The following is a 23,873-nucleotide window of genomic DNA, read 5'->3' as shown; positions in this document are numbered from 1 at the left end:
GGCAAGTGCGGGCTCTCCCAGAAGACAAGAGAGGTGTGACCTAACCTGGGTAATTTCTGCCAGATGGATTCTGAAATCTTTCGGATATGCTGCTGTGCTGATAAAGCAAAACAACCAGATTTGCAGGTTTTCCAATGAGCTTCTGATGGCTCTCAGAGTGCAGCTTGTGCTCTGCAAGTACAGCCTCAGTAGCAGATCTCTGGCGTTGCATCTGCAGCTTCTTCAGATGCACTCGGGCCTTTTCACGAGAGTCATCCTTTATCGGAAGACAGAACATTTCATTTACAAGCAGAGCTAACATCAACAAACAAATGGAAAAACGAAAACAATAAGCTAATAAGAATGGATTGCCAGTAAAACCTTTAAGTTCAACTGCTGCATGCAAAGCTTGCATCTTACTGTGACAGCTTATTTCAGGTTATTACATATGTTCCTCTCTTCCTGAACTCCCTGAATGCTGCAGAGGCAAGAAGGCACAACCCCACTTCACTGCCTCAGCTGGGCCAAAATACCCCATGGCTTCTCTTCTCCTGGAACTTTCTCTATCTCTCTTTTCCCTCCAGGTACCTTTTTCCTTTGTATCACATCTGTGGGTGTGGGCTGCTCTGTGGGGTTCTTTCTAAATGTTTTGTTTTAATATCATTTTTATTGAAGATTTTAATAAATTATAACACTTAAAAATGGTTGTACAGCACACAGCTTTATGTGCTTTGTAAGGGGGGGAAAACCAACCAACCAAACCAAAAAGCTAGAACACTGTCTGTCATTATGAAAGGCAGCATTTGTGTGAAGAGACACATGCATACTCTGCTGGAAGACAGACTGTACATCTCTGCAAAGTCCCTGTCAGTGTGGATAAGGCAACTCAGCGTCAGTAATGAAGGGAAGGGTTTGTGCCCTATGGCACCAATACCCACCAGTACCGTACTCGACGTCTGACCATAGGAGCAAATGGGGAGAGAAAGTAAAGTGCACTCCCTGTCTCCAGTGATCCCAACCACTTGGAATCAAGCCTCCTCTTATCTGCATAGCCACAGCCCCTGGTTCTGTTTCCTGGTCTCACCAGTGGAGCAGAATCTGAGAAATGGCATGTTATTTTACTTATACACACATGTATGACAGATTAGAGAACTGGGCAAAAACAAACAAGATGAATTTTAACAGGGAGAAATGTAAAGTATTGCACTTGGGCAAAAAAAATGAGAGGCACAAATACAAGATGGGTGACACCTGGCTTGAGAGCAGTACATGTGAAAAGGATCTAGGAGTCTTGGTTGACCACAAACTTGACATGAGCCAACAGTGTGACGCGGCAGCTAAAAAAGCCAATGCAATTCTGGGCTGCATCAATAGGAGTATAGCATCTAGATCAAGGGAAGTAATAGTGCCACTGTATTCTGCTCTGGTCAGACCACACCTGGAGTACTGCGTCCAGTTCTGGGCACCACAATTCAAGAAGGACACTGACAAACTGGAACGTGTCCAGAGGAGGGCAACCAAAATGGTCAAAGGCCTGGAAACAATGCCTTATGAGGAACGGCTAAGGGAGCTGGGCATGTTTAGCCTGGAGAAGAGGAGGTTAAGGGGTGATATGATAGCCATGTTCAAATATATAAAAGGATGTCACATAGAGGAGGGAGAAAGGTTGTTTTCTGCTGCTCCAGAGAAGCGGACACGGAGCAATGGATCCAAACTACAAGAAAGAAGATTCCACCTAAACATTAGGAAGAACTTCCTGACAGTAAGGGCTGTTCGACAGTGGAATTTGCTACCAAGGAGTGTGGTGGAGTCTCCTACTTTGGAGGTCTTTAAGCAGAGGCTTGACAACCATATGTCAGGAGTGCTCTGATGGTGTTTCCTGCTTGGCAGGGGGTTGGACTCGATGGCCCTTGTGGTCTCTTCCAACTCTATGATTCTATGATTCTATGACATGTGTGTGTAATTCAAACTTGTTCTCTAAATATTGATAACAGGCTTGTAGTGCAAGAGTTAATACCGTCACATTTGTATTCTTCAGCCACGTTTCAGCTAAACTGCAACAGAATTTCAAAGTCTGGGCCTTGGTGGATCCTGAAGGGAAAAAAGAAAAGAAAGAAGACATTAAAGCACCCTCTCAGTCACTTTCCCCTTCCTCCCTGCTTAGATCTCAAAACTGTTTGAGATGGCATTCATCAGCAAAAGTCTGGTTGCAATGGCAAAGCTTAACTCTGGAATGTGGAAAGTAACAAGGGACCATGAGATAAAGAAGTCACTCAAGACAAGAGGCCTGGCTGCTCCACCATATTCCTGTGTAAGACCTGTTCTCTGTCCAATAGTGCAAAGGCTTTTGCTCAAGTGGATGGGCGAGTTTTAACGCTGTGCAACAAAGAATCCATTGCAAAAGTTGTACAGTGGTACCTCGGGTTACGCATGCTTTAGGTTACAGACTCCGCTAACCCAGAAATATTACCTTGGGTTAAGAACTTTGCTTCAGGATGAGAACAGAAATCATGCTCCGGCAGTGCAGCAGCAGCAGGAGGCCCCAATAGCTAAAGTGGTGCTTCAGGTTAAGAACAGTTTCACGTTAAGAACAAACCTCCAGAACGAATTAAGTTCTTAACCCGAGGTGCCACCGTACAGCAGATTGTGGAATCTGTTGTGCAACAAAGTTCAGTAGGCGCAAAACATTTTTCCAGCAGAAAACAGTGTACCACTAAATAACACATTGGATACAACCCTTAGCAACCAATGGAGTCCCCACAGTTCAAAAAGAGCAAGGACTGGAGCAATGCAAGAGTGTCAATAACTTTCAGGAAACAATATTCACTTCAGAAGGGCAAACAGGTGGGGGTTTGAAGAGGCAGGAGTGTAGGAATCACTCGTCTGCCGGTGCATAAATAATCAACAGGCTCCCTTAAAGAAAATACGGAGTGCATTTCACATTCTGAATAAATCAGAACTAGAAGGCATATTGGGAAGTGGCATATCTGAGAGGAAGACCATCTCCTTTGCATGTAGAAGGTCCCAGTTTCAACCCCCAGCATCTTCTTGCAGAGCAAAACAGCCTCATCTGCCTGGGATCCTGGAGAACTGCTATCAGAGTAGACAATGCTAGGCTAGACAACTCACATGGTCCACAATAAGGCAGCTTCCTTTATCCATATGGGCATCAATTCAAGTACAGTGGTACCTCTGGTTACGAACTTAATTTGTTCCGGAGGTATGTTCTTAACCTGAAACCATTCTTAACCTGAGGTACCACTTTAGCTAACGGGGCCTCCCGCTGCCGCCAGCGTGCAATTTCTGTTCTCATCCTGGGGCAAAGTTCTTAACCCAAGGTACTACTTCTGGGTTAGCGGAGTCTGTAACCTGAAGTGTTTGTAACCCGAGGTACCACTGTAACTGATGTGCAAAATGCCCTTTTAAAAAGACTATACTCCCCGCTAACCTGCTGGAAGTTCTTGCAAGATCTTGTAGGCGAGCGCTGTAGCCCATTCTGGATTAGCTATAGACAACAAGTAAGACTGAATGGTCTGCATGGTCTTGGCAATTTCCTTGTTAGATGTCAGCAAATATCCTCTTCTTGCCAGTTCCAGCATTTTCGGCTTCAATTTTTCTTGAAACAGGTGGTTAGCTGCGGATGTGTAGAGGGTATCCAGTGAAACCTTGAAAAAAGAGCACAAAAACTGACAGGGCAGTGTGAGATCTTTCTACCCAACAAACTTAAGGGTATTACAAGTGGGATGCGCAACAAAATGCTTAAGTGTGGGGTTCCCTTGCTCAGATTTCCAACACTACATTCCATTCTCCCTGTCCCCTTTTCTACTTCTCCCTCCCCCTGTCAGCTAGCATTTCACAGCTACTGAACACACCCAGTCCTCCTTTGGCTGTTTTGGTATTCCTCCATTTATCTACCTACCTACCTCCTGCGAGTCTTGGGCCCCCCCTCCAAATATGCAGATACCTCCCAAACTCTTACAAGCAGATGCTGGCTACAAATAATAAAAATAATTATCTATCCCACCCTTCCTCCTAAAGGAGTCCAGGGTGGCAAACCCACCAGCCTTAAAACAATAGAACAAAAATAAAACATATCTAAGAACAATCACAAGATTACCAGGAATAGAAATCAAATGCCTGGGTAAATGGGAACATTTTAAAATTCCTCTAAAAAGTTATAAAGAAGGGAGCAGACAACAGGGAGGGTAGACGACCGAGAAGACCCTCTCACAGGTTAATGCCAACCAAGCAGCTCTTTTAATTGCCAAGGGAATAGTTTTGCTGCCTCTCTGTCCACAGTTACAGCCTCCCCAGTCATGTGCACATATTTGAGGTTGAAATGGCTCCTAAACCTGTGAAGCCAACAAGCGCTGCCTTTGAATTCCTTCACAGGTTGGTTGTGCATCCTGCGGAAGGTTTCAAGTCTGCGGAGGTAAAAGCCTTTTGGCCATAGCAGCCAACTCCTAGGGGCTGGAGTCCCTTCAGTTCCCCCCAATAAAATATTTGAGGGGGCTGCCCCCTCCAAAGTTAATAGGCATTGTCATTCAAATGGGGAGGGTGTCACATCTTGTGATTCATTATGCAGGGAGGGGCTTACCTGGGCCCCCCAATGTTTTATTCAAGTTGGCCCCCCTGCTTTTGGCCATCAACAGGCACATATTTCTGGTTCACATCTTCCAACCACAAGCTTAATGCCATTCTAGTCTTGACTAAGGCCTTGTCACACACCTGGTTCACCGCTGCCACAGCCCTGTGCGTTTCCTCCTCTCAGATCTTGATGGCACAGATGCTGGATTCATTACAGCCATATTTGCATGCCACACTGCAGGCAGACATGCCATCCCTCAAGAAGTCCAGCACAGCCGCTTTCTCTTCCAGTGTGGGAACACGTCTCTGCTGTTTAGGTTTCCCATCCATTGAGGAGGAAGCTGCCTTATGTTTGGGGACCAGGCTCTCAGACTGAACCTCTGCTTACTTTCCAACCACCTTCTCCATGCTTACTGACCATCTGCAAGTGCTCTCCAACTACCTCCCCATTGCTCTCCGTGCTCTCGCTCGGCCCACTCTCTGTCTGACCACACTCAAACACTCACCTGGGGTGAATGCAATGGCTGATAGGCTTGCCAATCATTTTTCCTGCTCTTCCGCCCCCTTTTGACATTTTTCTTCTGTTTCCCCCCTATTTTTTCCATTCTTTTCTATTTGTTTGTTTTTCAGACATGCACGTAAGATTACAATTGTGTTAAGTAAATTGAGTGTAAATTGCAGGCTTTGGCTTCCAAGCGGTTTATGGCTTAGTGCACTAATACTAAACACCTTGAATTGGGGAGATGATGTGAAAAAAGGATCTTCTAGATATGTCAGTTCTATACTTTCCACCTCACTCTCTCACCATTTGGTCATATTCTAATGTAGCCAAGGAATAAAACTCAGACCATACTGATGAAGGGGCTGGCTTGAGTGTCTGGGGATACCATTGGTTTAGACCCCATCTGAATGGCATCCCTGAATGCCCTTGCCACTCTCTCCTGTGGGGAAGGAGTAAGTCTGCCCCAGCACCTGGTGTTTAGAGGTAAATTGCCACTGTGCATGGAGGGTCCATTTACCAATTATGAGCCACCTTTAAAAGCTGCTGATATGCCTGCCTTTCATGAATTTACCTAATCTGCTTTTAGAAAGATGCCCCCTAAGTTTGTGTTGCGTTCATCTCATCTTGCAATAAGCTAATTCCACAAGTTAAAACAAGATCAAAAGTATGCTCATCATTACCTTCAAAAGTTTGGAGATCAAGAGAATTTTTGGGAATGATTCCTCACTGAGCTCTGGATCTATAAAAAGAAAAGCCATAAATGATTTTCCAAATGCTATCAGTAAACAGAAAATGGCTCTTACCATGGATTTTGAGAAGGTTTGAGAAGCAGACTCAAGGATTTTCAATTGACAGGACGACTCCTCCTCCCACTGACTGAGACAGGCTGAGCTCTTTCACACGTTTCGTCTCCCCAACCAGGGAGAGAAGTGATCTTGCCTCCAGATCAACTGGCAGAGCTACAGATGACCCCTCAACACTAACATTTTTATGGCACAGCACCACAGAGCCAGGCCAATTATTCAAAAAAGTATAATAATAATAATAATAATTTTTATTTATATCCCACCCTCCCCATCCAAAGCCGGGCTCAGAGTGGCTAACATCAAATGTTTAACACATTAACATAAAATCAGACAATCAATTAAAATACATCCTCAAATCAGATGAGGATCAGAATAAAATCCAATCGGATGGCAACCCGCAGATTAGGGTTGGGGACCTTAAATGCTCCCCAGCCCCAACTGTTTGTGCTGAACTTATATGGGCCTGTGAGAAAAATTGGGAGGCCACTTTCATGCAAGTTCTTATGAAAGGGGAGAGGGAGTCAGACTGAACCCCGACCAAAGGCCTGGCAGAACAGCTCCGTCTTGCAGGCCCTGCGGAAAGATGTCAAGTCCCGCAGGGCCCTGGTCTCTTGTGACAGAGCGTTCCACCAGATTGGAGCCACAGCCGAAAAAGCCCTGGCTCTAGTTGAGGCCAGCCTAACCTCTCTGTGGCCTGGGACCTTCAAGATGTTTTTATTTGAAGACCGTAAGTTCCTCTGTGGGACATACCAGGAGAGGCGGTCCTGTAGGTACGAGGGTCCTAGGCCATATAGGGCTTTAAAGGTTAAAACCAGCACCTTAAACCTGATCCTGTACCCCACCGGGAGCCAGTGCAGCTGGTATAGCACCGGGTGAATGTGATCTCGCAGCGAGGACCCCATAAGGAGTCTCGCCGTGGCATTCTGCACCCGCTGGAGTTGGGGGAACTTTCCGCAGGGCCCCATAGGCTTGCCAGTGCAGTGCTTTTTTTTAGAAAAAAAGGTGCTGGTACTCACCATTAAGTTGTTACAGAAGTGCCACATTTTAAACCACCCCCCCTAGAGTGCCAGTACCCTGTACCTGAGTACCCCCGGGGGGGGCATGGGGTGGGGAGACAGAACACATCAAAGAACCCTGCCTATCTGAGTCAGTGGGAGGAGTAATCCTGTCAATCAAATATCCTCTCGTCCACACCTGCAAATGTACCTTTACCATCAGCCTAAGAATGAGCAGCTGCAGGGAGCTTGCTTTCCTGCCAGAAAGAAGACTTGCAAACATACTGTGCGCAGTTCTGCATGTCTCACCTTAAAAAAGTAGAATTGGAAAAAGTACAGGAAATTGCAACCACAATTATCAAGGGGATGGACCAACTCTCCTATAAGGAAAGGTTGCAGCACCGGGGACTTGACAGAAAAGGAGAATAAGAAGTAGCATGATAGGTTATAAAATTATGCATGGCACAGAGAAAGTGGGTAAAGAAAAGTTTTTCTCCCTCTCTCATAACACTAGAACTTGTGAATGTTCAAATGAAGCTGAATGTTTGAAGATTCAGGACTTTCCCATGCAGTGCATAGTTAAACTATGAAACTTGCTCCCACAGGAGGCAACGAGGACCACCAGCATGAGGGCTTGAAAAGACAACTAGACAATTTCATGTTGGCCATTAGCCAGGAGGGCCATGCTCTGCCTCCCCACTTGGACGCAGTAATGCTTCTGAATACCAGTTGCTGGGAACTCCAAGGAGGGAGAGGGGTCCTGTTTGTGGGTTTGCCCAGTGAGAACAGGATGTTGGACTGGATGGACCAGTGGCCTGATCCAGGAGGCTCTTCTTATGTTCCATGAACAGAGTGCTTGAGTTCACTTCTCCCTGCCCCACATTCCTTCCTACTCCCTTTCCTCTTGTGTCTTGTAAGACTGTAAGGCTGAGGGCAAGCTACTTTTAAGTTAATGATTGCTGCCAGCTGTTCTGGGAGCTTTTTTCAGCTGAGGAAAGCAGGGAAAATACTTTAAATGCATCTCTCTTCATTTGAGGTTTAAAAAGTGGTGCTTTGTTGTGTGTGTTTTTTGCAAACTTACAAATGATTTTCCAGAAACACTGCAATGTTCTAAAGAAGATCAAGTGGAAAGGCAGCCTGGTTTGAGCAGCTGGTGATAAAGGAATAGCCTGTTCAAAGGCATACTGATGTTCCAGATCTCCAGGAGTGGAAGTTCTTTTATAGGATTTCAGGAGTTTTATGAGCTTCAGGGCCTAGAGGGACAAAGACAAAATGCTCATTCCAGAGCTGGCTTTTAAAAGATAAATATACACACCCTGGATTAAGATTCAGGCAGGGCGACTGAACAAATGTCGTTACTTAACAAATTATTTAAGAAGAATGCCTGTAAAGTACAAACTTTTCAAATGGACTAGCAGTACGACTTGTTTCTGGTAACAAGTATTACTTGAAACTTCTAGGTGATTCTAGAGGTTCTCTTCAAAATGGATTATATATGCAGCACTGGGTTAGAGTAATCCATAGTTCATCAAACAGATCCCCTATCTAAAAGCCAGATTGCAATTCCGTAAGTTAATTGGCTCAGTTCATTATCTTACCTGATTCAGAGAGATGCCTGCTGCTTCCACACCAGCCTTTTCTATGATTGTCAGAAGACTTTCAATCCTTTCATAGTCATATGGCTCAAACTGTTCCAGGGATTAGAAGCAAACAGGAAACAAAAACACAGAACAAACCAAAAGGAATGGATAAATCCCAGAAGATAAAGCTCATAAAAACAAATACACGTCAGGCTGCTGAGGACAGAAACAAAGCTCATGCTGCCTCCACTCAGTGACTCTGCTGTCACAAACATGAATGCCCCTTGCTCTTCCCCTGCTGACCTTCACCATGGATAGTGATAACCAGGTTCTCTCATAACCAAGGTTTGCTAACCAGATTCAAACCCTGGTTTAGATAGAACAAAGTTAAATACTAACCATTCCAAGGTCAAATTCACATGCAGCTATTAAGTGCATGCAATGATCACATGTGGCAGGGACAGTAAATTGAGCACAACTTGTGACTCTTGGAGACTGTAATGTTGGGCATCTATCTTCTGTAATGAAGTATTAAATAAAAGTTAGTTGCTCTGGAGGTACTTTCCTGAGATGGGTCTAGCGGGCTGTCATAATCTAGTTAAGAGCAGGTTGGTCTGCGGGTGGCCTCATCTTAAAAGCGGTGGGGTTGAAACTAGACAGTTTCGGCCTCTTACTTCTAATTAGTATGAAAAATTATTTGCAAAAAACTGTTAGGCTTAATCAGTCCATCCTTCTAATTAATACTGCCCTATTCCATACAATGGAATAGAAACTGTGGAATTTAGGTTTGGGGGATAAACATAGCCTGTAAGTTTTACCTTGTGCAACATTACACTGAGGCTTGTAACCAAGTCAGTAGTGCTTTTCAGAAGAGGGATTGTTTCTGCAGCTCTGGCCACTACCAATGCATGAGTCTGCTTCCCAGAATGCCCCCCCAAATACCCTTCAGCATGACTCATGCTAGCATTCTGGAGGTGTGTTTCAATGCAAAGCTGCAAAGCTGAATCAGTATCCAACTGGAAAGTGCTGAAAAGAAAAGAAAAAAGCACATGGAACTGGAGGGATACAACAACAAAAAATATGTATCTTTATTCCTAAAACCAAAGATTCAGTCAGGGAGTATGTTCTGAATACAGTAAGAGTTGGGAATATTTTTCTGAGCATCTTTTCTATTGTACATTCATGATGATTTGGTATCAGAGCAGTTATACACAATTCTATTTATTTATTATTAAAAAGTGAATTTCACTTATATAAATAATTAAGTTAGAAATAACAGCCAATCACAAACAGCTTACATAAATCAAATTAATTTAACCACATCCAAAATTAATAAATTAAATCTTAACTTCCAGTGCAATGCATACAGAACAAAGAAATGTTCCATTGACTAAAAAAATACTTCTGGGACGTTAAGCTTAATTACAAAAAAGGAGGCAGGATGTTAACAATGGAATCAATAGTCAATACACAATCTGGAAGATGGTGTCTAGCCTTAAAGTTCATTTTATCAAAGATGTATTTAATATGGAGAATTAGGTAAAGGTAAAGGGACCCCTGACTGATAAGTCCAGGCACAGCCAACTCTGGGGTTGTGGCGCTCATCTTGCTTTACTGGCCGAGGGAGCCGGCGTTTGTCCGCAGACAGCTTCCGGGTCATGTGGCCAGCATGACTAAGCCGCTTCTGGTGAACCAGAGCAGCGCACGGAAACACTGTTTACCTTCCCGCCAGAGTGATACCTATTTATCTACTTGCACTTTGACGTGCTTTCGAACTGCTAGGTTGGTAGGAGCAGGGACCGAGCAATGGGAGCTCACCCCGTCGCGGGGATACAAACCGCCAACCTTCTGATCAGCAAGTCCTAGGCTCTGTGGTTTAGACCACAGCACCACTTGCGTCTCATGGAGAATTGGCGCAGTCCAAATTTTGCATTTTCAAAAATTACTAGTCTGTTTTAACTTTAATCATGTTTCTGGTGAAGTAGTCAAACTGAAAGAGAAACTCAGGTGATATCAGATCATCATACAACTCATGGTCAAAAGGCTGTATCTAATTTGTAAGCAGCATTACAGTGGTACGTCTGGATACAAAAGGGATCCAATCCGGATCCCCGTTCACATCCTGAAGCGAACGTAACCCGCGTCTGTGCGGGTCGCGATTCCGCGCATGCGCATGACGTCATTTTGACCGTCTGCGTATGCGCGAGCGGCAAAACCCGAAAGTAACGTGTTCCATTACTTCCGGGTTGCTGCGACGCGCAACCCAAAAGCGCTCAACCTGAAGCACATCTAACCCGAGGTACGACTGTACAGCAATTCCAGAGAAATTATGATAGTAATGAAGTTCCATTTTCAATAACTTTTGCGCCTGCAAAAGTTTCAGGGTGGGCATATTGCTTCATTTATCACTGCATGACCTGTAACTTCCTTTTTTTCCTTTTTTTTTAATAGATATTTATTGAAGTTTCAGAAATTATATAAAGAAAACAAACAAAACACAGAGAAAAAACAAGTATAATTTTGATCCCTTATTTTCTTATACCTTACTTCGCTGACCTCCTCCTACCTCCCCTTTCTGTATTCCAATTTCAAATTATTTATTCAGCAAGTCCTCTCCCTTAATTTCATTTAAGGGGCGAGGGAGGTATGGCGGTGGGGGCAGATGTCATAGGCGAAGGGGATCGAGATCCGGATATGCTCGTACCCCTTCCAATCTGCGCCCCATCCCAAGGGACGAGGGTAGGGTGAGCAAGGATTACTCACCTCCTTCACTGGTGTTGTGCAATGCCAGGTCTATAGGCAACAAAACCGCCACCCTGCGAGATTTCTTCACCTCGCAGGGGGTTGACCTGGCTTGTGTGACGGAGACCTGGGTGCGCAAAGGGGAAACTGTTACCTTACGAGAGATGGCACCCCCGAGTTTCTCCGTCCTCCACCAGTCACGGACTGTGGGCCGGGGGGGAGGGGTGGCAGTATTAATCCGGGAAGATTGTTCTTTCAGGGCTCTACCATCACCATCGATCCCCGGCATTGAATGTGTTGGCCTAGTGTGGGGCTCTGAGGAGAGCTTGGCTGTCTGGCTGGTGTACCGGCCACCTAGCGCACCAGCAGCCACCCTGTCAGGCCTGCTGGAGGCGGTGGCCGGCTGGGCCTTGGAGTTCCCTAACCTATTGGTATTGGGAGACTTCAACTTCCATGCTGATGCCACTCCCTCCTCACAGGCTCTGGACCTGGTGTCTTCCATGGCGACACTAGGGCTCTCCCAGTTTGTTTCGGGCCCCACACATCAAGCAGGCCACACGCTGGATTTGATCTTTGGCGCCGGTATAGATGTGATCATGTCTCCTTCGATGAAGGTGCCATGGTCTGATCACTACGCTCTGAAAGCCAGGATTGACTTTCCACCCCCACCCTGCTTAGGTGGCGAGCCGATTTGGGCTCGCCCGCAGAGGCTGATGGACCCGGATAGATTCCGTCAAGCCTTGCGGGACCTTACTCCCCCTGGCGACTCATTGACTGAGCTTGTTGAGGGCTGGAATACCCAGCTCCTGGCAGCCATCGATGAGATCGCACCTAAGCGCCCTCTGCGACCCCGCAGAAACCGGGCTCCCTGGTTTACCGAGGAGCTTCGGAAAATGAAGCGGGACCTCAGACGGCTAGAGCGAGTATGGCGGGGTGCCCGTGACGGAGCCTCAAGAACATCTTATAGGGTTTTTATGAAAACCTATGAGATGGCAGTGAAGGCCGCTAAGAAGTCTTACTTCTCGGCCTCCATTGCATCCGCTAGCTCTCGCCCGGCGCAATTATTTAGTATAATTCGGTCTTTAATGTCCCTTGAAGGACAGCCAAATTTAAATAACAATCTGACACACAGCTGTGAGGCATTTGCGAGCTTTTTTGCGGAGAAGGTCCTGTTGCTCCGCCATGACCTCCCTGCCAATTTGGATACAATAAAGGAACTGGAGGCCCCTCGACTGTCCTCGGGTCCAGTATTGGACCACTTTGACCGGATATCTCCAGCCGATGTGGACAGATTCCTCCAAGCTGGAAAGCCCACCACCTGTCCTCTTGACCCGTGCCCGTCATGGCTGATTAGAGCGTGTCCAGACGAGGTGCGGGGCCCCCTGGGGGATATCATCAATTTGTCCCTTGGCACCGGGATATTCCCAGGGGAACTGAAGGAGGCAGTGGTGCGTCCGCTCTTAAAGAAAACATCATTAGATCCCTCAGATCTATCCAATTACCGCCCGGTCTCGAATCTTCCATTCCTGGGTAAGGTGATTGAGAGAGCGGTTGCTGAACAGCTTGGTAGGTTTCTGGATGAAACATCTGCTCTGGATCCATTCCAGTCCGGCTTCCGCGCTGGTCATGGGACCGAGACGGCTCTGGTCGCCCTAACAGATGATCTCCGCAGGCAGCTGGATCGAGGCGGGTCGGGACTGCTGATTCTTCTAGATCTGTCAGCAGCCTTTGACATGGTCGATCACGAACTCCTGGACCACCGCCTTGCCGACGTGGGGATCCAGGGCACAGTCCTTCAATGGCTGCGCTCGTTTCTCTCTGGTCGGGGACAGAGGGTGGCGCTTGGGGGGGAATTGTCATCGCGCCACTCCTTGGTGTGTGGAGTGCCTCAGGGTGCGATTCTCTCCCCGATGCTTTTTAACATCTTTATGCGCCCCCTCGCCCAGCTTGTCCGGAGTTTTGGGCTGGGCTGCCATCAGTATGCTGATGACACCCAACTCTATCTGTTGATGGATGGCCATCCTGACTCGGCCCCAGACACACTGACCAGATGTCTGGAAGCTGTGGCTGGATGGTTACGTGGGAGCCAGTTGAAGTTAAATCCTTCGAAGACAGAGGTCCTCTGGCTGGGGCGGGACGATATGGGATCGAGGGGGCAACTCCCATCCCTTGCGGGGGTGCAATTAGTGCCAGCACCGGCCGTTAAGAGTTTGGGTGTAATCTTCGATACCTCCCTCTCTATGGAGGCGCAGATTACAGCTATAACAAAGGCGGCATTTTTTCATCTCCGCCAAGCTAAGCAGTTGGCCCCTTATCTCTCTCGTCCTGACCTAGCCACTGTGATCCATGCGACGGTCACCTCCAGACTGGATTATTGTAACTCGCTCTATGTGGGGCTGCCCTTGAGACTGACCCAGAAACTCCAGCGGGTGCAGAATGCCGCGGCGAGACTCCTTATGGGGTCTTCGCTGCGAGAGCACATTCATCCAGTATTATACCAGCTGCACTGGCTCCCGGTGGAGTACAGGATCAGGTTTAAGGTGCTGGTTTTAACCTTTAAAGCCCTATATGGCCTAGGACCCTCGTACCTACGGGACCGCCTCTCCTGGTATGCCCCACAGAGAAACCTACGGTCTGCAAATAATAACATCCTCAAGAGAGGTTAGGCTGGCCTCAACTAGAGCCAGGGCCTTCTCGGCTGCGGCTCCAAACTGGTGGAATGCTCTGTCACAAGAGACTAGGGCCCTGCGGGACCTGACATCTTTCCGCAGGGCCTGCAAGACAGAGTTGTTCCGCCAGGCCTTTGGTCAGGGCGCAGCCTGACTCCCTCCTCTGGCAACCTGCACAGAATTTTGCTTAATTGGTTGCCATCAATTTGATTTAATTAATTTTTATAATGAAATATTTTTAGATTATGTGATTATTTGACTGATTATTTGATTGTTGTTAGCCGCCCTGAGCCCGGCTTCGGCTGGGGAGGGCGGGATATAAATAAAATTTATTATTATTATTATTATTATTATTATTATTATTATTATTTAACTTAAACATTACTGCTGTAAACCACTTAGTTTCTAAACCGTCATCATTCTAACATTCATTACTTTTACAGTATTTCTCAGCCCTTCCTTCAATTTATTTTTGATAACCTTATCATCGAACTTATACACCAGTTCTTATTCTTAAAACATTTTTTCTAAGGTTGACCAAGATTCCCTTCCACGAATTTCCCAATTTATATAACAATAACAAACGAAGTAAAAAACGAAATAAATTGTAATTATGAACCCTTTGGATTCCCAAACTCCACCCCCCCTTTCCCGGTTTCAGCCCCCAACAATGTCCATCAGTCTTAATCTACTATCAGCCTGGAGATCTCACATCCGAGGCTCTTAATTGTCTCTCAGTTCCTCTCTGCCGGTCTTTTTGATAGACCTTGATATTAAACACCAAATCTTGGAGAAGCTCCGGCCCAACAGGGTCCATGTTTTTTTTCCACCTAGGCCTTCATACTTAAGAGTAGAGCCTATGGGGTGTTCCATTTCTTGATTCTTGCTCTTTTCATGACCTGTAACTTCCTGCTGAAATCCTGTCATTTTTTTTAACAACAAATCATTTTTTTAAATTGGGGGGGGGGGTTGTGCTGCTTTTGTTGTGCTAAAGTGCAAGAGTGGCCCCTCCAGATGACAGTAACACTGAGGAAGCTTTGCAGAGCAAATAGTAACATGGAAGGATGTGTGGACAGTCTAATATAAATCCAGCACTAATGAAGAGACACAAGAGCCTAAGAATAGCCCAGCTGGATCAGGCCAGGGGTCCCTCTAGTCCAGCAGCATCCTCTTCTCCCTGTGGGAAGGGAAATCGGAGCACTCTCTCCTCCTCCTCCTGTGCTATCCAGCAATTGGTATTCAGAAGCAGGACTGCCTTCGACCGGGGCCAGGAGCCATGGATAACCTCAGCTACCATGAAATATTATTGCGCTAATGATGTGTTACAGAACACATCTCTTTAAAAAAAACCAGTTCAGAGGGCCTATTAGGCAGACATTTTATTTATTTTATTTCATAAAATTTATATACCACTTGATTGTAAAATACACATACCTCAGAGCAGTTTACAAATGATATTTCTAAATTATTTTAACAAACGTTTATGGAATAAAATGGTGTTTTTATAGCAAGAATGATATTTAGCTTTCTTACCTGCAGTATTTTAGTATGAGATCTGTATCCACATTTGGATGCTGTACCAAAGTTCTTAGAAGCTCTTTCTTCCTTACTGAGGGCATTCTAAATAAATCCTGGAAAGAGATCTATAAACAAAATGCCAAATTTAAGAAAATGGAAGTGGTGGAAACACCATTGCCTGATGAAGAACAGAATGTCTCTCTCCCCTCAAGTTCTTCCTCTGGAGCAGCTCCTTCTCCACTACTTGTTTGAGCTTCACACATCCACTTCTCTTTTGGCACAAAGAATTGATCTAAGCTTCCTTGTCTGGAGCGGAATGCTGTTATGGACATGCCTTTAGGCAGAGGGCGTCTTAGGAATCAGGTGGGTTTTAGCCAAATTTGGCACCTGGAAGTGGGGGCTCCGTTCTAAGCGGCCCTATCTCTCCAATTTAAAATTATATCAGCAGCAAATGCTGCAACTCATTTACTCTGGAGCATGCACAAGGACTTAAGCAAAACAACTCTAAAGTAAGTGTACTGAAGGGTAAAGTAAATGTTACATGTTTCTGGCGTTTGTGCAGCAGTGGGTGGTCCTGTCACTCATTTTATGTCATGAGCAGATTACAAAAAGTCACCAAACCTCAATAGAAAATGTGCAGCAGCAAGGTTTGGAGGAATATTTATCATCATATATATGTGCAAATATTCTCTGATCAAAGAGCCAATTTAAGAATCAGCTCCCAGGAAATGTAAATAAACCATTTGATCCAAATTTAAACGCAAAAAAGCACTCACACCAAGTTTACCAAGCTGAATACCCCATTCAGCATCTGTGATTAATTCTTCAAATGCTTGTTTTTCGTTTGTCTCTTCATAGTGACTGGCTAGCTGCACTCCAACAAAACCAACTGCCTGTTTGTGGGGGAAAGAAATAGTAATGAAGAACACAAGTATACTTGCAATCATTCACAAACCCTTCAGGTATTTTTAAAAAGGAGCCTCCTCATGCTTTTGTATCTTATTGCTTATGCTATCATTCAATTAGACTTTTCTCATATTATATTGGTTTTTATTTTTCCTTAACTATCTAATCAATGAATAAAAACAAAAAAGAGGAAAAATATATCTCTGCAACAGATCACATCAATCTGTAGTGCAGTATCATATGCTGCAAGAGTAGATAAGTCTTCCAACAAATGAACAATTGGGGGAGATGTAAGTTCCTTCCAGGGTCATGACGCCAGCCTTTTGGTCACCAACAGAGCACACAAAGCCCACTAAACCATAGCATGACCACTGGGCGGTGATAAGAAGCATATGTTTTCGCTTTGAAGTGATGTTGCCCAGTACGTTTAAACTTGGGGAACGCTGGTTCATTAAAATTAACCAGAATTCCTCTTTACATCCATTCTCAGGGGAACCCTGATTTAAACAGTCATTTATGATCTTGGCCAAACAAATCATTATTTACAAATGGAAGCAGATTCTTCAGATCTCATCTTTGCAACTGTGCTGGAGAAGGGCAGGGAAGCACAAGAACACAAGAACCGCCTCCTGCATGTGGCCAGAGGAATCCTGTTCTCACAGTGGCCAGCCAGACACTTATGGGGAGCCTAGAAACAAGGCATAACTAACTGAAAAATGCTTTAAACAACTTACCAGAATCTTGCTGTAATTCTGTGACATGTTATTTATGACGTCCCAGAGCTTTTTAAATACATCATCTTTGGACAACAAAGTGCAGTAACCCAGTGCAAGGTTGTGGTCTATCAGGTGGCTGTTGAAAACCTTTGGGAGTAAAAATACTTTAAAGTAAGCTCTTTTTAAAAATAGTCTGCCTTAATTTAAATTTTCTGTAAATCAGGAAAGGATATGGCACTTGGCAAACAAAGGGCACCACCCCCCAAGAAAGTTCTCCTGCACAAGCATCAACAAATGAACGGGAACCGCAAAAGAGCTAAGGAGAGGAATTCGGGTGCCCTGCAAAGCCATTTCGTCCTCACAATACATGCTTATATTCTCACCTTGTGCAATAGGCCCATAATGATGCTTTTAATTAGTGAAGCAGATCTTTGAATCAGTGTTAAGAAGAATGTTCTGGCATCATCCAGTGTCTTCCGGTCATACAGCTGATGGACAGAGAATAATATATTGGAACGATTTTGTTGCTATGAAAACATGTGTCATATACATTACAAGCATCACAAACAAGAGCCAAACATGGCAAAGCTGTTTGGCTCTTAGGAGCAGAGCCTGAGCTGTAGTGCAATTGGACAGCAGCCCAGTCAGATCACTGCACCCAGCTGCTTTAAGTAATATCTTGCCCTCCACTCACACACTCTGCAAACACCTTCATAGGCAGGGAACTAGGAGGAGTAAAACCAGACATAACCCCACTCACACACTCAGCAATTACATTAATGTCATTTCTATGATGTAAATAGCAAGTGTAGGGGAAGCGGTCTTGATATAGATAAAGACCATGGTGGCTGCTTTTCATCTTTTGCCTCCTCTGCAGTATTGATCCAGATAGAACACCCCATGTCTGCTATTTGCATGGGAAGAATGCAAACCTTACTTCCCATGCAAATAGGATATTGCCAGGTGCTTGATCCAAGACTACAGCCGGGGCACAGAGTCCAAGCCTCACTACTGTCACCGTCCCCCACCTGCTATGTATATTCACACAATCGAGTAAATGGTGACCTATCCAGTTTGGCCTTAGGCACAAGCCTAAAGTAGACCTCACTAGAGTAGGTTCCTTGCAGATCCGGCACATACCTTTTCACACAGACTAATTTCCATGCTGTTTGATGTCATATGCTGCAAGAACGACCCAAAAGCAGAGGCAATTAGCCCCAAAGCCAACTCTAATTGGCCAAATTCTTGTAAGCTGCTGAGCAGAACAAAGATGGGATTCCTGCATGATAGGCAAACATCCATTCCTAGAGGGGAAAGTTACAGAATGTTGTAAGAATGACAACTGGGCTTAGATTGGAAATTATGGATTTGTAGGGCACACTGTAGGGAGCTAACTTGGCAAGGTACCCACTGAAGAAAAAACGGGGGGGGGGGTGTCAGTCAGTGGTAACACTCCTGATTGACTTCAGCGGATCTGAAACCAGAACCAAAAGGCAGAGGAAATAAAGTGCAAACAGCAATCAACCAGTAGGCACACTCTGATCAATGTCTTCCCAGAGGTCCAGCCCGCTGAGCATACACACAGGTATGTGTGTGCAGGATTGTGGTCTAAAGCTACTCCCACCTGGACTACTTCAATGCGCTCTACGTGGAGCTACCTTTGAAGGTGACTACAACTAATCCAGAATGCGGCAGCTAGACTGGTGACTGGGAGTGGCCGCCAAAACCACGTAACAGCAGAATTAAAACACCTAAATTGGCGCCCAGTATGTTTCCGAGCACAATTCAAAGTGTTGGTGCTGACCTTTAAAGCCCTAAACGGCCTCAGTCCAGTATACCTGAAGGAGCGTCTCCACCCCCATCGTTCAGCCCAGACACTGAGGTCCAGCTCTGAGGGACTTCTGGCAGTTCCCTCACTGTGAGAAGTGAAGTTACAGGGAACCAGGCAGAGGGCCTTCTCGGTAGTGATGTCTGCCCTGTGGAACACCCTCCCATGAGATGTCAAGGAAACAAACAACTATCTGACTTTTAAAAGACATCTGAAGGCAGCCCTGTTTAAGGACGTTTTTAATGTCTGGTGTTTTATTGTATTTTTAATATTTTGTTGGAAGCCGCCCAGAGTGGCTGGGGAAACCCAGCCAGATGGGTGGGAAATAAATAATAAATTATTATTATTATTATTATTATTATTATTATTATTATTATTATTATTATTACTACTACTACTACTAACAAGCATCCATGCCAGGATTCAAGTAACTGAGCAACTATCTCCCCATATGCAAGGGCACTCTGGACTTGTATTTTAATCCATAGGCAAATATAAGAAAAGGCCTTAGAAATGACATTTGCACAGACATTTTGTTATAATGCAGAAAGGAACACTTTTCTAAAGCTCTACCAGCTTTAAAACAGGTTGTAGGGGCTAGGGCAATCTGTGCTAAAAAGGGGTTTAAAAACCCTACAGGTCATATTGAAGCCCCTGAGCATATCTAAAGTAACTATTTGAATTGTAACCTAATCATTTATTCTTGAACAGATTGTGTGAGTCAAATAACTAGTCAAAACTAGTTAAGCAACACTATGCCTTTCTACTTCTGGACTACTAAGGATTTAAATATATACTTTTGTCCCTACAGCTGTAACCATTTGTTCATGTAATACCTTGTTTGAATGGACAATATGCCAAACTGTCTGAGTCCAGAGGATACATCTTCCAGTCTGCAAAAGAAAGGTAGCAACTGTATCCAAATACTTTGGTACACTGTCAGCAGTTTAGATAATAATCCTCCTTCTCCAAATACAGTGGACGCTCAGGTTGGGAACGTGATCTGTGCGGGATGCACATTCACAACCCACAGCGGTGCGCCTGTGCACGCGTGGGTTGCAATTTGGTGCTTCTGCGCATGCGCGACCACCAAAACCTGGAAGTAACCCGTTTCAGTACTTTCAGGTTTCAGTGGTCCGCAACCTGAAAAAACGCAACCTGAAGCCTCTGTAACCCGAGATATGACTACAGTGGTATGTTGGTTTACAACTATAATCCTTACCGGAGGTTCGTTCGTAAACCAAAACAGGTTGTAACCCAAGGCGCACTTTTGCCAATGGGGCCTCCAAAAAAAAAGTTCATAATCCCAAAAAATGGGTTGTAATCCAAAAAAAGTTCGCATACCAGGACACGCACTTCCGAGTTTGATGTGTTTGTAATCCAAAACGTATGGAAACCAGACAGTTTGCAAACCAAGGTACCACTGTAACCATGTTAGCAAACCCTGAAGCTTGGATGAATTAGATTGGAACCATCACTTACAGTTTATGGAGTTCAAAGGCTTTATTCATACAGAAACTATTTACAGGATGAGTGGAAATAGATGAGAAATATCAGCAAATCACATTGTGCAAGTTGGAGTTAACTCTTTATTAGCAAAACCAGATGTGCACAAGAGTGCCGGGCCTAATGAGCACAGCAACACATCTCCGGCAGGTCCTGTCCCTATGAACCAGTTGCAGAGATTGAAGATCCCTGCCTCTCCACAGCTGTCAAAGTCCCCTCCTCTCCAGGGTCCCCCCCCCCAAGGAATCAGAGACTACATCTGTGTGTCGCCAACCTCACCTCCACCCTTTTTCTGCCTCTTCTGCTTCTGGGAGACAAGGGTGGAGGGGAAGACACCTGTCATCAGCCAGCCTCATCTCTGCCTCTTGGTCTCTTCTCCCCTGCTTCATTTTCTGCCCCCAATTCTGAACCTCTCTGCCAGCCTCTCCCTGCTCACGAAGCCATGTTCCCTCTTCAACTTCCGACACCTCCTTTCCCCAGTCTTCCACACTTGACGACTCCTTGCTGCCCTACCACCCTTCCTTTCTTCAAGTGGGGAGGGAGAGAAAGCGCTTCTGCATTTGCACATCACAAGGCCATCAATGGCTACCACTAATGGCAACTGTGTACCATCTCCATAACCGAGGCAGGGTGCAACATATAGACAGACACACAAGCACTCCACACACTAAATAAAGCCACAACAATAAATAAAGAACACAGCTCCACAAGCTCAACGAAGCATCTCCTCCAGTTAACTAACCAAATGCTTGTGTCACTATTCAGTCACGACTATTGACTAACATGTCCGATATTTTAACCCTGAATAGCGTAAAGGTGAACTGTAGGGATCTAAAGGGTTTGAGTATTACCAATTTAGCTAGCACAAAAAAAGAATAACACAGAGTGAGATCAGGCATTGGAGAGACAGGGAAGGGGGGGATAAAGTGCCAGAATTCCCTAAAACAGTAGTTCATATGAGAAAAGATTGTGGAAATTAAGTTTAAGCCACCAAAGGTTACCTGCTTGGGTCACTAGAGATGTAGCCATTTCATATGCAGAAGGCAGCACAGAGGGCAGGTCCAGAAGTGCTCCATCTTCAGTGAAAAAGTCATTGAACATCCACTCTACATAAGAGTCTTTATCAGCTCCAAAATAGGTTGTCTAAACAAAAAGAATTAGCTATCATTTTTGTCAAAGCTCCACAAGAAAAGCAAGATGAATGAAGTAGGGAGGGCACAGATATCTTGCTGGGTCCTTAACTGTCCCTCCCAAGGTGGAAGGGGGAACAGACAAAAAGGAATCAGACTAGTGTGTGAAAACACCTGCGCTTGGGCTCTTGTTCATAAGGTTGTAAATGGGTGGGGCTCTGAGCACACAAACACACAGCTGAAAATGGTTAAGTGGGAATCCATATTCTCCTCCTGTTTACCCCTGCGTCTGTTGTTTCTACTGAAAGTCCTTGGGGGTAAGACCCTGTCCTATGCATAGCTGTCAACGTTTCCCTTTTCTTAAGGGAAATTCCCTTATTCCAAATAGGATTCCTCGCAAGAAAAGGGGAAAGTTGTGTGAAATGTCATGTATTCAAATATTGCCATACAAAGCATCCAAACACATCCTTACTGCTTTTATTTTAGTACAACAGGGACAACTTTGATTATTAAACTGAAGAGCAAGATACCATGAACAGCAAATACTTTATTCTGCATTACCACTTTTGATATAAATCCATAGTCCTCAATTTGGCACTTTCCATAAATTTCAAGGGCAAATGAGGTATATTTGCAAAGCTCCAATGCATCTAAGATCAGATCTGTGAAGAGAGTGTGAATGTTTTAAATATATTTTACCTTTAAAAAAAATACAAGAGCTCAAACAATTTTTAAGAACTCTTACTCATTTAATGTAAAAATGAATGGAAGAAACCATATTTTTTTCAGAAGATAGCAACATGTGAAGTTATTCATTACCTGGACTGCAAATAGTAACTGCTTGACATGCCATTTCATTGACCACAGCTGGAAGATTTAATCCTTTTGGCATAACCATCAGAGTACTAGAACCCAGCATATGACAAAGTTTTTGACATGCTAAGAACAGCAACTGTCCTGTTTGTTCATTAGGATGATCTTCATGAAAATCTCTTTAAGGACAAAATTTTAAAGGAAAGGATTAAGGTGAGTACAAACAGACGCAAGATGTCAAAAAATAACCTCAAATAAATATAGTTAGTTAATACAGCATGCAAAACTCCAGATTGCACAGTGACTGGTAATGGCTAAGCCCAAATGTATTTTTTAAACCTGCATATATTTAGTGCCTCTTCAACTTTTCCAGCATCTAATGCTCTCAGAACCAGTTCTAAGGCCATCTCATGCTTGCTCCTCTGCAGAAGCAAAGCCAGTTTGTCAAGCTTCACATGGGACAACTGTTTCTTCATGCTGATATCTTGTGAACTGGACTCTTTTCCTTCAGTTTTCTCAAGGAGCTGAGCTACTAATAATTGATTCCAATGACCTCCGACCAAAGTACAGGTATTAAAATTCTCCTAAACAAAAAGATAAAATAAGAGGGTGAAAGGAAAAATATGAAAATAATAGAATAATAGAATTGCGTAGCTTCACGTCCAGCTTCGCCCCCATGGAAACTGTGTTTATTTACAGTGCTAAACACATACTTGCGCTCAAGTTCATTCATAGGTGATGAAATGTACACACTCCACTGAGAAAATAAATGAGCCACCTCATAGTGTGCAGAATAGAGCTCCATCAAATCCAGTTCTGACTCTTATGGAACTAGCAGTGATTCTCCAAGTATGCCCCCCCCCCAAGCCCTGCTATCAGAGATGCTTTGACTCCTTGATGAGGAGCCTGTGGCACTGCAGATGTGGTAGGACACCAATTTCTTCCAGCCCCACCCAAGATGTTCAATGGTCAGGGAAGATGGGAACTGTAGTCCAGCAACATCTGGAGGGCCACAGGTTCCTCATCCCTGCTTTAGTGAAGTACTGGAGGTTGAACCCGGAACCATGTCCATGGAAGCTTGCAATCTTACTACTGAGCAATGCCATTCCCCAAACCCCTCAGGTTAGAAAGTGAAGAGGTTTGGTTCAATCATATTCAGTGATTTTCCCCAAGGGGGGACTCAAGGGTACGCAGTACCACCACCTCTTTTTTTGGCTGTTAAAAGTGTGGCACTTACTGGAAAAACTTCATGGTGAGTATCAGCACCTATTTTTCTAGAAAAAAAGCACTGATCATATACATATATATGAAAATGATGAATTCACATATATGTGAATGATGAATGTGAGTATTTTAAAGAAATACACATACATGATTACATTTCCCCTCTAAATAATTACATTCACCTCAACCTAGAAAGCACATTAAAAAAATTCAATGCCTTATGATCCTTACCTGTAAGGCTGCAAGAGTTTTAAACAATTTAAAGTTTGTTTCATATTCCTCTTTTTTCAAAATATTTTCTGTCCAAAAAAAAAAAAGAGTGGGTTGGAGTGAATAAGAGTGGTTACTGGATGGTTTATTACAAAACCTAAA

General features: G+C 44.4%; 2 protein-coding genes across 6 annotated transcripts in view; one reads left to right on the top strand and one right to left on the bottom strand.

The window, feature by feature from the left end:
• ZNRF3 (zinc and ring finger 3) overlaps window positions 1-23,873 on the top strand; it is a 224,061-nt gene that overhangs the window by 92,155 nt on the left and 108,033 nt on the right. The gene's annotated exons all lie outside the window — the stretch shown is intronic.
• Window positions 1-23,873, bottom strand: part of KNTC1 (kinetochore associated 1) — an 84,831-nt gene that overhangs the window by 15,745 nt on the left and 45,213 nt on the right. For 4 of the 5 annotated variants that reach the window (XM_082203753.1, XM_082203751.1, XM_082203755.1 and 1 more), the window contains 18 exons: window positions 23,733-23,800; window positions 22,617-22,861; window positions 22,284-22,456; window positions 22,026-22,126; window positions 21,336-21,477; window positions 19,665-19,721; window positions 18,141-18,304; window positions 17,384-17,488; window positions 17,019-17,147; window positions 16,155-16,271; window positions 15,394-15,503; window positions 9,268-9,475; window positions 8,468-8,557; window positions 7,951-8,122; window positions 5,749-5,807; window positions 3,428-3,644; window positions 1,997-2,070; window positions 46-256 (listed from right to left, as the gene is read on the bottom strand). In XM_082203753.1, the coding sequence (XP_082059879.1) occupies window positions 46-256; window positions 1,997-2,070; window positions 3,428-3,644; window positions 5,749-5,807; window positions 7,951-8,122; window positions 8,468-8,557; window positions 9,268-9,475; window positions 15,394-15,503; window positions 16,155-16,271; window positions 17,019-17,147; window positions 17,384-17,488; window positions 18,141-18,304; window positions 19,665-19,721; window positions 21,336-21,477; window positions 22,026-22,126; window positions 22,284-22,456; window positions 22,617-22,861; window positions 23,733-23,800 (2,442 nt within the window). The remainder of the gene's footprint in view (window positions 1-45; window positions 257-1,996; window positions 2,071-3,427; window positions 3,645-5,748; window positions 5,808-7,950; window positions 8,123-8,467; window positions 8,558-9,267; window positions 9,476-15,393; window positions 15,504-16,154; window positions 16,272-17,018; window positions 17,148-17,383; window positions 17,489-18,140; window positions 18,305-19,664; window positions 19,722-21,335; window positions 21,478-22,025; window positions 22,127-22,283; window positions 22,457-22,616; window positions 22,862-23,732; window positions 23,801-23,873) is intronic. The other variant, XM_082203752.1, reaches the window with a different exon arrangement.

This window comes from Podarcis vaucheri (assembly GCF_965113315.1).
Source record: "Podarcis vaucheri genome assembly, chromosome: 16".
In the NCBI taxonomy this organism is placed as follows: domain Eukaryota; kingdom Metazoa; phylum Chordata; class Lepidosauria; order Squamata; family Lacertidae; genus Podarcis; species Podarcis vaucheri.
This window is presented reverse-complemented; position numbering and strand designations above follow the sequence as displayed.